At 34.0% G+C, this 17,463-nt stretch overlaps 1 protein-coding gene across 1 annotated transcript in view; it reads left to right on the top strand.

Annotated features, from left to right (window-relative positions):
- KIF20B (kinesin family member 20B) overlaps positions 1-16,496 on the top strand; it is an 87,765-nt gene extending 71,269 nt beyond the window's left edge. Inside the window, 12 exon segments of the mRNA XM_058299496.2 lie at positions 4,300-4,476; positions 6,056-6,125; positions 6,128-6,165; positions 8,081-8,209; positions 8,211-8,280; positions 9,646-9,656; positions 10,555-10,617; positions 10,619-10,657; positions 11,094-11,169; positions 11,172-11,241; positions 14,524-14,668; positions 16,168-16,496. Of these exon segments, the coding sequence (XP_058155479.1) occupies positions 4,300-4,476; positions 6,056-6,125; positions 6,128-6,165; positions 8,081-8,209; positions 8,211-8,280; positions 9,646-9,656; positions 10,555-10,617; positions 10,619-10,657; positions 11,094-11,169; positions 11,172-11,241; positions 14,524-14,668; positions 16,168-16,245 (966 nt within the window). The 3' untranslated portion in view covers positions 16,246-16,496.
- Positions 16,497-17,463: the final 967 nt, after the last annotated feature.

Genomic DNA, 17,463 nt, shown 5'->3' with positions numbered 1-17,463 from the left:
CTATTTGCAAGTATTTTTTTGAGAACTTTTGCATCTATGTTCATTAGAGAGATTGGTCTGTAATTTTTTTTTTCTTGTAGTGTATCTTGTTTTGGTATTAGGGTGATGTCAGCTTTATAAAATGTGATGGGTAATTTTCCCTCCTCTTCAATTTTTTGGAAGAGTTTTAACAGGATTGGTGTCACTTCTTTTCAAAATGCTTATTAGAATTCACCTGTGAAACCATCTGGTCCTGGATTTTCTTTGTTGGGAGATTTTTGATGATGGATTCAATCTCTTTAAATGTGATTGATTTGTTCTTATATTTCTTGTAGTGTCCGTGTAGGTTGTTGGTGCATTTCTAGGAATTTGTCCATTTCACCTAGTTTGTCTAGTTTGTTGGCATATAGTTTCTCATAACATCCTCTTATGATCCTTTTTATTTCTGTGGGGTCAGTCGTAAATTCCCCCCTTTCGTTTCTGATTTTATTTATTTGCGTCTCCTTTGTTTTTTGTTAGTCTAAGTAGGGGTTTGCAATTTTATTGATCTTCTCAAAGAACCAGCTTTTGGTTTTGTTGATTTTTCTCAATTTCACTTATTTCTGCTCTAATCTTTATTATTTCTTTCCTTCTGCTTCCTTTGGGACTGGTTTGCTGTTCGGTCAGTAGAGAGGGAGATTGAAAGGGTTGGCTCTCTTTAGTCTGGTGCTGGCTCCAGGGCAAACACTGGCGTGATCCCACCAGGCCTGAAAGGGCACCTGGGACACAGCAGACCAAATTTGTGGGTCAAAAACTGAGTCAGCCTTAGATTGTATCCCTCTCTCTCCCCTTTCCTGGTGAGGTGGATCCCTGGGGCCCCCTTTGTAGCCCCTGGCCCAGAGGCCTTAGTATTCTAAAATGTCTTGAGTATAGAGGAGGGTGCCTGGCAGTAGCAGCCTCAGCTTTTAATTCAGTTTTGCAGTCGCATTCTTTTCCATTGTCCCTCTCTCTCTCTTCTGGGCAGTGTCGATAGCCTTCCCCTGGTGTTGTAAACCCTAGATTTTTCCCAGGCAGTTATGCCTGTCCTCTAGCTATTTTTCTGGGAGAGAAAAGCATCCTGTGTCTTTCTAGGCTGCCATTTTCTTGCAGTTAAAATTGGGTTGTTGACCATTCTGTTTTAATAGTCATCCTGGCTTATTACTTAGTAGCTCTTACTCTTAATTCTTGTCTTCACTTTGGTCGCTTATACAGTTAGTCACCAAGGTTGCTCAAGTCTTTCATCATGACTCACATATGTTTATTTCCATTGATAGCATCTGCCTCTATTTGATACCTTTATTATCTCAAAAGTAAACCACTGGAAAAGCCTCTCAGCTGATAGACCTGGTACCAGTGTCTCCTCTCTTAGAAATAGGCAGCAATAAAAATGGATTGATCTTTCCAAAAACTAATTTCATAATCTGCTTATGTGACATTTAAGGCTTGTTATGTTTAGTGTCCATTGCTTTGCTGAATAAATACTCCCTCCAGTTTGGTCTACCATCTTTTAAAAATTAAGTGACGTGGTAAGATAGACATTTTAGGCCATACAGAAGACATTTTCCTAACGGCTACATGTATGCTTTATTCCTTACATATCTCAAGTATACCAATGTTTGATTTTAAAATATGGAATTTAAAGTTTGCAATTATAATTTGTATTGACCAAGCAAAGTTTTATTAGGGGTCATTTAAAATTACAGAAGGTAATGAAAACTTTATACTTGTCTCTGGGAGAGTGAATTTGGACATGTCATTTTTTCTTTTAAGTCAAATTTATTTTCATACTTCACAGACAATAAAATTCACTGTTTTAAATTATACAGTTTGGAAGAGTTTTGAGATATGTATACTGTGTATAAGCATCACTTAAAATATAGAACATTTTCATTTCTCAAAAAGTTCCCTATACCCATTTGAAGTCAACCCCCTTCACTCAACTTTTCTGGCAGCCACTGATTAGTTTTCTGTCCCTTTGATTTGCCTTTTCTAGAATTACATATAATGGAAGTCATAAAATAGGTAGCTTTTTGTGTCTGGCTTATTTCATCTAATATAATCATTTGAGATCCATTTATTACATGGTTTGTCCTTTTATATTCCTTTGTAATATTCCATTTTATAGATATACCACAATTTGTTATTGGGTATTTCAGTGATTTCCACTTTTTGCCTATTTGACCATTATGAATATATCTGCTATCAATATTTGTATATGAGTCTTTGTGTGGACATGCTTTCATTTCTTTTAGGAAAATACTAGGAGGATTATTTTTAAATGTATGAGAAACTGCTAGCAAAGTTTCAAAATGGCCATTCCATTTTGCCTTTCTATTATCAATATATGAACTTTTCAGTTGCTTCAATATACTTGCCAATACTTGGCATTATCCATGATTTTCATTTTAGCCATTTTAGTAGTTAAGGAGTGGCATCTTATTGTGGTTTTTATTATATTTCCTTGTTAACTAATGATGTCTAGCTTAATGTCCATTATTATATCTTCTTTAATAAGATGTCTATTCACATCTTGTGTCTAGTTTGTAAAAGAATTGGTTTGTTTGTCTATTCATTTTTGAGTTACACAATAGCTTCACATATCCTCAGTAAAAGTCCTTTATCAGATGTGAGTTTTTCAAATATTTTCTCCTAGTCTGTGGCTTGTCTTTTCATTTCCTAATAATAACTTTCAAGAGCAGAAGTTTTTAATATTGGTAAAGCCCAATTTTTTTATTTTATTTTATGGTTTGTGCTTTTCCATGTCATATCTAAGAAATCTTAATCTAATCTAAGGTCATGGAGATTTTCTCTTAAGTTTTTTTTGGGAAGCCTTTATGGGTTTTAACTATATTTAGGTATATGATCAATTTTGAGTTTTTTTAAATTTTGTGTGAGATTAGGGTACATGTTCATTTCTTTTTCACTTTGGCTATTCAATTGGTCCACTACCTTTTGTTGAAAAAACTGTCCTTTCCCCTGTTGAACTTCTTTGGCACCTTTGTCAAATTAAATTGACTGTATATTTGTGAACCCTCTTTTCTGTTCTATTGGTCTCTATGTCTTTCCTTACACCATTGTGACACTGTCTTGATTATTGTAGTAGGCTAAAAAGGAGGTAGTAAAGGGAAGCAGATATGGCTCAGGTGACTGGACTCCTGCCTACCACATGGGAGTCGCTGGTTCAGTTCCCAGTGCCTCCTACAGAAGATAGTGAGCTGGTGTGATGGGCAGCTGCAGCAAGCTGACACAACAAGAGACACAAGAAGGAAAAAATATAATGAGAGACAAAACAAAGCAGGGAGTAGAGGTTCCCAGTGCCTCCTAAAAAAGACAGCAAGCTGATGGGCAGGTACGGCAAGCCGACACAGTAAGATGACATAACAGAAATGTGGGGAGGAAAAACAGAATAAGAGACACCACAAAGCAGAGAGCAGAGGTAGCTAAAGCAATTAGGCACCTCCCTCCCACATCAGAGAGCCCAGGTTGAGCTAAGGGTGCCTTCTAAAAAAAAAAAGAAACAAGGAAGATGAACACAGCAAGTACAAACAACAAGAGAGTGTGGGAAAATAAATAAAAATAAAATCTTTAAGGAAAAAAAAAAGGAGGTAGTATGATTGCTTCTACTTTTTTAGCACTTTTGGCTATTATAGATCATTTACATTTCCATGTAATTTTTAGAGTCAGCTGTTCATTCCCCCACATACACACACACCCCTAGGAGTTCGATTGAAATTGCCTAGCATCTGTATATCAATTTGGGGAGAACTGACATCTTAATGGTATTGAATTTCTGATCCTTAAACACAGTATCTTTCTATTTATTTAGGTATTCTTTCAGCAATGCTTTGTAGTTTTTAGTGAAAAGATCTTGCACATATTTTCTTAAGTCTACCACAAAATATTTCTTTTTTTTTTTTCCCATTTTAAATGGTATTTTTTAAATTTTCATTTTGTCGTTGTTGCTTAGGTCTGTCATTTTTTAAACTCTAGTTTTACCCTCTAATTCCTATATATTGGGGAAATGCAGGAATTAGTTTAAAAGCTATAATTGTTTATTAAGAGAAGTGACTAAAAAACTGATATTTGGAATGAGGTAGAATAGGTATAAATGCAGAATGTAGACATTTTTTATATAGCTATAAACATATTTTGTTTTTATGAGTAAATATTTTATGTCATTTTTATAATTTATGTATCTTGTTCAGAGTCGTATTCATGGTGTTATTTATAATAAAAATTTCTGAAGTCTTAGATTCATAATGTTTCAAAAAGATTTTAACATTTTCCCTATTTCCTGGTTAGGAAAGACTTACAGCACAACTGGCAGAGAAAGATACTGACCTTCAGAAGTGGCGAGAAGAACGAGATAAGCTGGTTGCAGCTTTAGAAATACAGCTGACAGCACTGATCACCAGTAATACACAGAAAGATAATGAAATTGAACAATTAAAAAAGGTCACATCAGAGACTTATAAAACAGTCAGTAGAATCTTCCTTTTTCTATGCCTTTTTTTATTGCCTGTAGGAATGTTTCAAAATCCTTTAATTGAATAACTCAAATGTTTAAAAAAGTTTCAGTAGACAAGAAAAATGAGAGTTTAAAAATTATTTGACTATTTCCCATGAATTTTGAGTTTTTAGAGTTGTCAATGACTGAGAAAAAGAGCACTTCCTTCAATCTTTTGGTTATATTTCCTGGATATAGTTACTAGAAAATAAATGATTTATGGTTTAGTCCCTAATCTACTTTTAAAAATGTAGAAATTGATCCAACTTATATTCTTACTGATATTTAAGTGCTTGGGCCTCTCCTTAAGTTTATTATATAAAAAGATATGAATTACTTTGAAAGGGAGCATAATAGTAGTGAGACATTGCAAGTCTTTAAGCAGTTACTCTAGAAATGTTATATTGAGAGTAAGGAGCCTAGATGAAGGAAGGATTCCATTTTATAGACAACTACCTACCTCCCCCATTAAACTGTATCAGGGTACATCTGAAGCTAGGTTTTTCCAGAATAAATGATCAGCTGCTCTTAAAATCTGCCAATCTATAAAACCGTTTGAACAATAGGAAAAAAATGTGTGTGTCATGTGAAAAGACTTTTCATGATTCTAAGGGAAAGGATGCTCCAAAATTGTATGGTATAAATAGCACAGACTAGAAAGACAGAAAAACTAGGTATCTACTGCTGACTCTGATTTGGGACTTTTGAGCAAAGTTACTTAACATGTCTAAACTTCATCTAAAATATGATAATGTTTCTCTAATAGAGTTGTAAAATTTAATGGAGAGCATTTCTACAATAATAAACATAGTTCCTACCTCAATAGCAGTCAATTTGCTTTTCCATTGTGAGTTTAATAGAGCCTTTCTTATCTGGCAATATGGGGTAGGTCATTTAAGAGATGTATTTGACTTTGGATTTCGATGGTTGTGATAAGAAGATCCATATTGGAATTTATCAAGTATAAAAATGCCACCTGAAATTCCTTTATAGATCTCTTATGATATAGGAAGAAAACATACCTGTGACTGAGAAAATGAGATAAAGAGTGGGCAGCAAGGAAGGAGCTGTTATCAAAATGTCCTTTCTCTAATACTTATTGCATTCCCAGAAGCTTCTAGTTTTTCAAAATTGTGTTATCAAAACAGTGACTGGCCTTCAAATTGCAGATCAGTACAAACCTTGACCATATCATTTAACTTTTCAAGGTCTCTATATACTTCAACTGGATAGTAAGAATAATGATTCTTGCCAAACCTAATTTAAAGAGTTACAAGGAAAGTAAAATGAGAGAATGTATGTAAGCACTTTGGAAATTAAAAGTAATTTTTCAATTCCTCCTTAGACTTAGAAGAGACTGAAAGATGCCCAGCCTTTCCTGAGTCTCTGAAGGATGAGAGAGGAGATGGGAAGGTTAGGCTATTGTTGAAGGACTCTTCATTATTTCCACTGTTTAGTCCATCCAAATCTTGATTTATATTCTTTTTATGAAGTATTTTAGTATATTTGCAAGTTACAATGGCATGCTGCATTAATATTTCCTTACTCTAGGGAAAACAAACCTTGGATATTAAGCCCAAACATATTAGTTCAACGGATCCTGATAGAGTTGAAACTGAAACTCAATTATCAAATTTGAAATTTCTACGAATGAAGTAGAGGTGGAGTATTTTGTAAAGCAATATATTACTTTGCTGGCACAATCCACTTTGATGACTGCTGATTACTAAATAACCCTTCCAGGCATAATGTAATCAATTGTAGGCACTTCGCTGCATCAATTAGCTACATGTACACTCTTCTATGTGAAGGAAAACTTAAGAGGCTTTTGAGAAGGAGTGAAATTATTTTGGGAGATCAGGTCCCTAAATGGTTGGTAATCTCTTTTCAAAAACAACATATCTTTTAAAACATGTTTCATGGTCAGAAACTGGAAATCCCACAAAAGATAAAATAGGGGTGACTGTTTCCTCTCATAAATGCTTTATAAGCATTCAATTAAATAGTAAATGTGTAAAGTTTCAAAAATATATACTATCTTTGCTCCAAATCTCAATAACTCACAATGAGTTTCCTTAATTTCCGGTGGGCTTAGGGTACTATGAATGGACTTCGGATAAAAGAGATTTTCTGTATGGATATAAAATAGAAAAGAATTCTTTGTCACTAAGATTTTAAAGATAAAATTACTTTTAAAATTTATCTTTGAAACACATTTATTGTGAGCATTCAGTGTTGTGAACCTGCTAAGTACTGAACTTAGCCCATCATGTCTTATTTAGATTTCTATCTTCAAAGGGTTAAGGAATCTAGTAAGATGGATATATAAATGCCTAACTTGTGTGGCCTTAACTTATGGCTAAGCATTATGAAAAAAGTATAAAGAGCATGCTAAAAGGAACATTGATGAGCTTACAATGAATTTTTGCCTGCATGGTTGTAGCAGTGAATTACAGAAAACAATATTATGCTGGGTCTTGAAGGTTAATAGAAGTTTACCACACAAAGGACATTTTAATCTAGGTAAATGACACAATCCATTCCCTTTCCTCTTGGTCTTTCCTTAATAGCTCTTGGAGGAGCTTCAGTAATTAGCATTGGCCCCAGAAAATAATACAGATCATATAGTATGTGGAAAATTTTGAAATAGATCCATAAATAAAGTTTAATTCTTGTTGCATGGGAATTCACATATAATGGAACATTTTCACCCCATAAATTTATATGCTATTAAGTCTAGCAGTTATTGTATATACCACAGCTTTTGAGAATAGTATTATTATGCTATTTTATGTATTTCTTTTGCTGTCATGAAATCAGTATGCTCAACTGAGCTGAAAGTCCAACATGATTCATTCCCATAGGTGACAGTTAATTTTGGAAGCTCATTTGAAACTATTATGTAGTCTTCCTATATGCTATATGGCTTGGGCTTTTCTCAGCATGGTGGCCTGGATTCTGAAATGGAACATTTTGCAGGGGAGTGTTCTGAGAGCGTGCTTTCCTAAGAGAACAGGTTGGTTATAAGGCTTCTTATGATTTAGCCTCAGAACCATGCTGTTATTTTCTACCACGTCCTCTTGGTCATGGAAGTCATCAAGGCCAGCACAGAGTCAAGGAGAAGGAAATTGCATTCCACCTCTCAGTGTGAAGAAGAGCAAAGCAGCTGACCTTAATCTGCCATAACTGGAATGTTTGTTAAAAATCCCAAATTTTTTCCCTGGAAATTTCTGACTTAGGTTTGTGGTAGAGTCCAGGATCTCTTAAACAAGGTTTTGTGGTAGGGTCCAGATCTGTTAAATAAATTTCTCCAGGTAATTCTTACAATCACACAAGTTTGGGAAATACTGATCTCTAAGTTTCTTTCCAATTTTAACATACTGTGCATAAACTGTCCTTGCTGTGGTGAATTTGACCCAGCATACTTTATCTTTCCCAATTCATTGTCTTCATTAGGCATTTAAGGGGTTACTGCTTTCTGACTTATAAATTAATGTTCTACAAATAAGATTTTTTAAAATTTCTAACTTTATTTCTAATTTTTCTAATTAGACTTTTTCTTTTCTAATTTGATAGGATGGATCTATAGCCCTTGACTCTTGTGAAGTGTCGACAGAAAATGATCCAACAACTCGGTTTCCTAAACCTGAGCTAGAAATTCAATTTACACCCTTACGGCCAAACAAAATAGCAGTGAAGCACCCTGGGTTGTACTTCACCAGTGACAGTTAAGATTTCCAAAGCCCGGAAAAGGAAGAGTAATGAAAACGGTGGAGGTGAATATTTAACTGATGAGCAAATTTAACAAGCAAATCTTATATTAAACTCAGTTATAGTACATTGTTAAGCTCTGCTATATGGCCCTCTTCTTTGTAAACACTGCTGTTAGAAACCAAAATCATTATATTTTATACTCTTACAATATCACTGCAGTTTAGTCATCATCAAACAAAAATCTTATGGATATTAAAATATGTAGTTCATTCCTCGTTTCCAGTGAAACTATGCTAGGTCATATGAAGGAAGATTGTATTGGAGAGCTGTTTCAATATACCAGTCCCACTCAGAACCTAATCATTTTGCCTCTATTGGAAGAGGAAAACAGTTGATATAGAAATTAGAGAAACTGAAATGGCCAATTTGACTGCATATAATCTTTTGTGGACATAGGTTTTGGAAGAGAAATTCTTTTCCATCAGCTAGTATTAAATTTGGGTCTTTATAGTGGTAAGCTAAAAACCGTTTACCCCTTCTTACTGCACCTTCCTGATTGTAGGGCTCCCAGCATTCTACCACATCCTAGCTAGGCAGATTTGGCAAGTCACATACTTTTTGATCCTCATTTTCCTCCTTTTTAAAATAATGATTAGAATAATGTGTGTAAAATGCCTGGCTTTTGCTCTTCATGTGGGAGTACTAACAAATGATTATAGTTATTTTTTAAGTAACTTATTTTAAATTTAAAATTAATAATCTCTTCAACAACATAACTCTTTTCCAACTTTTTTTTACTCCTTTAAAGAGCTGGCAGAAGAGCAGAAATAGTATTAACCATATTCCTGAGGCTCTCTGTCAGATAATAAATATGTTGAGTAATATTTAGTATAGTTTTCCTGCTACACATAGAACATCTTTATAGTTCATTTCATAGAGCCTTAGTTTTGTTTTGTTTTGTTTTTGTTATTGGTTTGTTTTTTTTTAGGAGATCCCAGAGGATCAAACTCAGGACCTTGTACATGGGAAGCAGGTGCTCAACCACTGAGCTGCAGGTGCTCAACCACTGAGCTACATCTGCTCCCCACCTTAGTTACCTTTTATTCTGTATTTAATTTACACTTAATACATTTAAAATGCAAAGTATTTTAATTCAACATCTTATGTTAAGTTGACTTTTCCTTAATCCATTTTTTTTTCAGAGAAAAAAAGCAATTAGGTATAGTACCCAAGAGGGTTGAAATACAAATATTTTTATGTTATTGTTGGTATATATGTTCCATGTATATTTCAGAAAAGATCTACAGATTTGTACATAAATCATATAGAGAACCTTAAAATTCAACTAATTTTGCTAAAACTTCACTGTTACATAAACTGTGGGCACGTTAAGAAAATGACTTATACTGTGTTGTATTCTAATACAGTGAAGATTCTAGTGAGCTCTTTACTAAATATTCCAAGTCTGCTGGCCTAGCCTCTATTTTGCTTCCCACTGTTACTATCTTTCTTTTCCCCTTTCCTGGAGTCTGCTATGACCCTAATGACTTCTGCTTTGTAACCTGGATTCTGAGTCTCTGTCATGATCTTTTCTCTGCTTCTTTTCTTACCTTTTGTTTCTCTTAGGATTATAATCTTTGGTGCAACTGGGATTTGCACCAGTTCAAGCCAGTGAACATACTTACCAAAAGCATAGTCCCTATGCAAGGTGCTGTGGGGAAAAGAAGAAAAGATGCAGTGTCTATTTCTAGGAAAAAAGATTGTATTTCTCATTTGTCACATTTTACCTGTGCTTATGCTGAAGTTTTGTTTGCTTTATTGTTGTTTTGATTTTTATATTGTCAAATTTCAATTCACAGTTTTAGATCTAGATGTTTTAGATATAGATGTTCTATGATTTTGGAGTTGGGGAAGGGTAGGTAAATTACTGTGTTGTATTTTCAAGATGGGGTTCAAATAAAAGTTGTCATCCTTTCCACTGTTTTCCATTTAGCTCATATAATTTCATTATTTGTGGTGTGTGTGAAAAATTTATACCTTTAGTTAGGGTTTCTCAACCTCCGCATTGTTGGTAGTTTAGGCCAGATAATTCTTTGTTGTGGAAGGCCATCCTATGCATCATAGGGCCTCTATTACTTGCCAGTAGTACTCTCCTACTCCCCAGTAATGATAACCAAAAATACCTCCATACATTGCCCATATATAGTGGTCAAATTAGGCCCCACTCAGAACTACTACCTTAAGTGATAAACAGCCTTTCTTAGAATTTTTGTATAAATCTGGAGAAAGAAATAATGTCAAGAGATTAACCAGTGTTGAAAATGTACTATTTTTAGGACTTGGTGAAGAGTGAAAATAAGAAAAATGCAGCACCCAGAACTAATTTGAAGTTTCCATGGTTCAGAACATAGAAATTCTTCTGTCAAAAAGGAACAAAAGGTATGTCTTTATTGGTTCCAAACTGACCATATTCATAATTTATATTTATAAAGGGAAAGACAGAAATAAACACTTCAAATTCTCATTAGTAATTGTGCAGAAATCCAATTTTGTCCAATTTACCCCATTTATATTCCTTTTCTTTTATATAGAATTCAGATTGGAATATAGCAAAACCTTTGGCATTGGCTGATGATCAGCACTTTTTGATGTGTCACCTTCTCACTTAACACTGTCACACACATTCCCCTTCATCCAGGATCTCTGGCCCTTTCATCCCTCTGCTCATATACTTAATCCCAAATTTCCTACCTCAGTTTTCATTACCTATCTCTGGTCTCTTTAATTCTGTGGTTAAGGGCTTCTAAGCCCAGTTATGTTATTTCCTCCAAACAATTCCTCATTGACAGTAACAAAAAAACTGTTTGTTTATTAGGTTTCTACACATCCTTCATCTAAGAAAACCTATTCTTTACGGAGTCAAGCGTCCACCATTAGTGTCAACTTGGACACTAGAGAAAAGAAGGAACCCTGCAGAAATTTGGAGACTTCTTACATCATTCTCCAACAATTCTTCAGTCAAAAGGGTTTGGAGAGAATTAAATGAACTTTTATATTATGTGTAGGTTATTTGTAAATGTCTGATTGATAAACTCTGCAACAGTTCAATTCAGTGAGTATTATAGGAGAAAGGTATTGTCCAAAGCTAATTACTATGGAAGAAAACAAATGAAAGGATGATATGCCCAGGTGTTAATTATGTAGTGGAGGAGAAAGATCTATATGTAAGTAATTGCACCAGGGCAGACTGCTTAATGTAGTAATTAAAGGCACAAGCAAAGTACAAAGAGCACACAAATTTTGTGTAATCTATTTATCTTTAAAAAAAAAAAAAAAACCCAATAATAAATATAAGTTTAAAAAAAAAAAGACATTTTTAGCCATTGGTGGGGGAGCACATAAGGAGAGGTATTCTGATTAGTTCTGATTAAGTGTCTCTGAGAAGGATTTTATGGAGGAGATAAGATTTAACCTGGGTATTGAAAGGTTGACAAGATTTTAACAGATGGAGAGGACGCGCATTCTAGGCTTCCTCCTGCCTGCCCCAAATAATTATGCCATAATACTAACACTAACATAATAGCTCTCGAGGGTATAATTAGGGTATATATGTCCTAGTGTTTTTTATTATGCATATGTAACTCATTACCTATTCATATGTAATATATCAAAAACATTAATGAAATCTGAAGCAACTAAATGAGCTTAGTTGCAAAAATAGTATACTTAGTGGTTTTTTTACTTCTTAATGTAATGATATATATAATAGAACATACTATACTCTGCACGTGTATCGATGTGTGTACATGCACATCTAACAGTGAATGGTTTTAACACAAAGTACCCAAGAAAGTATAGAGAAAGTTCAGACAACTCCAGGTACATGCATCTGGCATGTAGAATGTAAAAGGACTTTTGTGGGGTAAAGGGAGTGGAAGAGTATGTTTTTGTGAGATTTCCTGAATGGAACGACAGGATGAATTGGAGACTAGAGGTGGAGAGAAGGGAAGGAAGAGGGACTGTAAGCAGGGGACAATTGAATTGAGTTAAATAGGTTGTGTAAAAATATTTCCTATGAAAACTTACCATAGGGGTTCCCAGACTTTCTTGATTCACTGTACCCTGAAAGTCTCAGTGATTTTTTTTTTCATTATGCCAAAAGAAACACCTAACAGTCCCATCCATTAAGTGCCTAGGCCAAAAGAAATCATTTAAAATTCACCTTGAAAAAGTCAGGTTGCAAAAATATGTCATCATCAAAAGGAATATAATTCCATGTCACTTTGAAATTCTAAACTACCTTGAGCTATCACAGATCATGATTTCCTTGAAAATTTAAAATAACCCAAAGTATTCCTATGAGTTTGCCGTGGCATACCTCAGTGCACTTTGGGAAACTTCACAGACTTACCCAGACCCATCTGTATATTTTTTAAAATGTGTACTTTTTTTCCTTGTACAATTTGTAGAAGCATAGAAAATATCTGAAAGGACAAACAGCAAATTGTTATGTGTCTAAATTTGGAGAGGTAGAATGTTAAATATGATTCTTATGCATTTTATTTGAATTATATTGACTGCCACTTATATATTAAAATAAAACGTTTTAAGAGGGAGGTACCCATAACATAACAGCTACCTTACTTCACTGACTCAGGTTCTTTAGCAACTTCCCCTACCTATGTACTTGTGTGGACTTTTTTTTTTTTAACTTACTTAGGAACATTAGATACCTCTTTTTTAATTTTAAGAATTTTGGGATTGTACTATAATACATATCTATTGTGGATCACTTGGAAATATAGGATAAAAGAAAGGAATGCAAATTAGTTCTTAAAATTCTACTGCCTGATAACCACAATTAATAAAACACTCAGTATCAGTGTCTCCCAGCTTTCCAATCTTGCCCATCCACTATATCCATTCAGTACATTGTAACCAGAGTGATCTTTCAAAATGCAAATTGAATTATATCATTCCTCTGTTTCACATCTTTTAATAACATTCCAAATCCCCTGATATCTCATTCTCCAACCTTATTTCTTGTTATTCTATGGTTTGATAACTAACCAGCTTCAATCCTTCTAGCTGGTTGACAGTTTCTAAAATATGCCAGGTTTTTCTTGCCTTAAGATCATTGTGTTTGTGCTTTCTTTTACCTGGAACACACCCTGGTTTTTCACATGGCTGCTCCATTCTCATCCTTCAGCTCTCACCACAGATGCTACTTTATCAGAGACATCTTCCTTCATACCTAATCACTAACCCACATCTCCAGTCCTAGTTAATCTTTATTATTACATTCTATTTTTTTCCTTCTTAACACTTAACACTTCTTAACACTTTAAATTACTTAAACTGTAATTTTTTTTTCTTAATGTCTTTCCCACTAGAATGTAAGCGTCCCAAAATCAAAATGCCTTGTTCACATCCTCTACGCTTAATATAGTGATTGGCACATAGTAGACTAAAATTAGCATATTTCCTTCATAGATTTTCTGTTTTTAAAAAATATCATTGAGATAGATGAGAGAGAAAGAGAGAGAGAAAGAGAGAAAGGTGTTCTAGCTAGGATTTTCCCAAATGGATTTTTTTTCTTTTAAAAGCAATATTTGTCCATTTGTAAAAAAAATTAAATGCACAAAGAAAGTTTTAAAAGTCCCTTATTCCACTTCCCAAAGACAGGTGACTTTTTTTTTTTTTTTTACAATTGACTTTTTAATGGTTTGGATTATATCCTTCACTGTATGTGTGTTAACTATAAATAAAGCATTCATAACAAACTACTTTTACTTAATAATCATTGTGAACATCTTTGCCTATCAGCACTCAACTAGATCTACCACCGTATTATTTTTAATGTTGCATAGTCCACTTTATATATATATATATGTACCCTCTCCCAAGTTATTAAAGCCTCCTGAGTTTTAGTGGTTGCACTATGATTTTTTTCAAAAGTATTAAATGGGTTTATTAAGAGAGAAAAACTATTCATGATCAGGAAGACCTCAAACCAAAAATGGGATGAGAGTCTCATTACTATAATTTACCTAAAATTTCTCCTACATTGGACATTAATCAAAAGATATTTTATCTGTTTGCTTTTTTGAGTTTCTTATTTCATGTGTTTTAGGCATTTAATTTTTTTCTTTGTGAATTCTCTACTCATGTCATTGTCCATTTATATATTACAGTGTCTTTCATATTAATTCGTATATGTTCTTTTTTTATCAAAGATTTCAAACTTTTGCAGATAGAAATTTTTTTTTAATTTCAGAAATTAACAATAAACTCTTTTTTTCCATAGCAAAGAAGCTAATTGAAACAATGAGTTATACAAAGCCCTCAAATGTAGAAGCAAGTAAAGAAAATACATCTCAATCAAAACGAGCCAAACGGAAATTATACACAAATGAAATTTCATCTCCTATTGATATTTCTGGTCAAGTGGTAAGTCATCTTTCAGTTTTGATAAATATAAAACTGATCATGTTCTTTTAAATTAAGTGTTCATAATTCACAGTGGTTTGGATTTCTAGTCTTTAGGTCAAATCTCTCCAAGCAAATGCTTTAAACCTTATATTTTTAGTTTCAAATGTGTTAAATTTACACTAATTCAAGATTAATTTCGCATATTTTATCCATTTATATTTGAAAACTCATCAGAGGAATTTTTATTCCATCAATAGAATTAACACTATTTAGTAATTTATTTGCCTGTAACAACTGTTTTGTTTTGTTTTTTAAGATTTATTTCTCTTCCTCCCTCCACCCTCCCGCCCCAGTTGTCTGTTCTCTGTGTCTATTTGCTGCGTGTTCTTCTTTGTCTGCTTCTGTTGTTGTCAGCAGCACGGGAATCTGTGTTTCTTTTTGTTGCGTCATCTTGCTGCGTCAGCTCTCCGTGTGTGCGGCACATTCCTGGCAGGCTGAACTTTCTTTCGTGCTGGGCATTTCTACTTACGGGGCACACTCCTTGCGCGTGGGGCTCCCCTATGCGGGGACATCCCTGCATGGCAGGGCACTCCTTGCACGCATCAGCACTGCGCATGGGCCAGCTCCACATGGGCCAGGGAGGCCCCGGGTTTGAACTGCGGACCTCCCATGTAGTAGATGGATGCCCTAACCACTGGGCCAAGTCCGCTTCCCCCGTTTTTTTCTTAACTTTATTATAAAAGTTGCAAGAATCTGTGCCCAAGTATCCTAGTAAAAATATAGAATTGAGATTTAATCTTTTCCTCCCACCTTTCCTCTAAACCTATTAAGAAAAAATGTCATTGTTACCCTGACTCTGATTCATTCTCTTCATTCAGAACAACTTGTGCTATTACAGAGCAAGTTCTAATTTTCTGTCAAGCTGATATCTGCAACATGGATGAAAGTGAAGATAGCAAAGTAATTATAGGAAAGACCTTCAACAGAAAGTGCACAAGAAAAATCAGGAGACACTTTTTACAACAGTAGTTATCAGATATAAGATACACTTAAGGCAGGTGGTAAAGAATTAGGGTCAATTAGGATGTGCTGTTGTGTGTATTGCTTTGTTGGTCACTTTTCACTGTGTCTCATTAGCATATAATTTCTTCCCTTGGCTGAATATTACTTCTCAGTTTTTCTTTCTACCTTCTAAATTATAAACTCGTTGCTATCGAAGATCTTTTTTTTTTAATTATTTGAAGTACTTACCTTCAAATATTTCATGAATTTTTGTAAGCTATTATACTCTCAGTACAGAGTGTAGATTATTCTAATTCCAGAATTAGGTACTATTGAAAGAATTTTTCATAAAATCTATTTTTTTAGATATCCAATATTCCTAAAGTCCAAGAGGACAAAATATCACAGTGTACCTCTTATTTCAATTACACACATGAACATATCTTTTCATTATAAACTAGTTTCATTTTTATGTTCAGTTGTATTTCTTAAAAATTCCAAAATTACTCTTTCAGATTTTGATGGAACAGAGAGTAAAGGAAAGTGATCACCAGATTCTCAAACGACGACTTCGAACAAAAACAGCCAAATGAGTCAGTTATGGATGTTTTAACATAAATTTTATATTCATAATCATTGTAACTTACATGCTGACTTTTGAAAGATAATTGTATATATTATGATGCACAAAATCCCTCTGTATATACATTGCTGTTTTATACATAGTATAATTTTAACTGAATAAAGAAAAGCAGTCACTCAGTTTGTTTATTTTTCTGACACTTTCAAGACTAGTTTCTTTTCAGAATGCTTGGAATCAGCAAAGATCCTAGGGAAGATGTTATTCTCATTTATTTTTCTATGCATGGATATCATATATGTTTATATTAAACAGTGTCTTGTTTTTATTGTATCTATTAGGATATACATAAATTTCACATCTGTTTGCATTATTAGGACCCAGGGAATAATGTATATAGGTCTCCTTGATGCCAAAAAGCTTATGCACATGTAGAAAAGAGCTTGGGCCTTTAATTAGGATAGCTCATTTTTTAAAAATAATCTAATAGAACTGACTTTATGATTTTTTTTGTAGGACTTAAAATAGAAGAGTAAAAGCAGGAAATTAGAAAGGAAAAAGAAATGGTATCTAGAGGCCAAAACAATGACAACCAGAAAAGAAATAGAATTCTGTATCTTGAAGGACCTTCATTTTCCAGATGAGAAAACTGATACCCATAGAGCTTACTTATTCAAAGTCATGCAGTTAATATGTATTGCACTCTTGGTAAAGAAAACAATTAGAGGCAAATAAAAAACACAAAGCAGAGACCTCTAAAATTATTGCCAATTGGAGTTCTTAAGTACAGGAACATATATTTATATATCTAAAACCTTAATGGTTTCATTGGATTTCAGTGTTGTTTACTTATTATAGTGATAATGCTGAATCAGGAAGAAAAGTTATATTTGGTGTTTGGTTTAAGGGGCACTTATATTTTGGGAGAATTTCCTTCAAATAGTTCATTAAAATCTAACCTCTTTAAGCACTAAAGTGTTATTTTGTTCCTGGAAAAATATGTGTGTTGAACAACTCATCTGAAAATTATCATTTATAGTCATAAAATTGAAACTTTAAAAATACACTTAATGGGGGAAGCAGACTTGGCCCAGTGGATAGGGCGTCCGTCTACCACATGGGAGGTCCACAGTTCAAACCCCAGGCCTCCTTGACCCATGTGGAGTTGGCCCACGCGCAGTGCTGACGCACACAAGGAGTGCTGTGCCATGCAGGGTTGCCCTTGTGTAGG

This window comes from Dasypus novemcinctus, chromosome 6 (genome assembly GCF_030445035.2).
Source record: "Dasypus novemcinctus isolate mDasNov1 chromosome 6, mDasNov1.1.hap2, whole genome shotgun sequence".
Lineage (NCBI taxonomy): Eukaryota > Metazoa > Chordata > Mammalia > Cingulata > Dasypodidae > Dasypus > Dasypus novemcinctus.
Note: the sequence above shows the minus strand (reverse complement) of the source record. Positions and strands in the feature narration are given on the sequence as shown.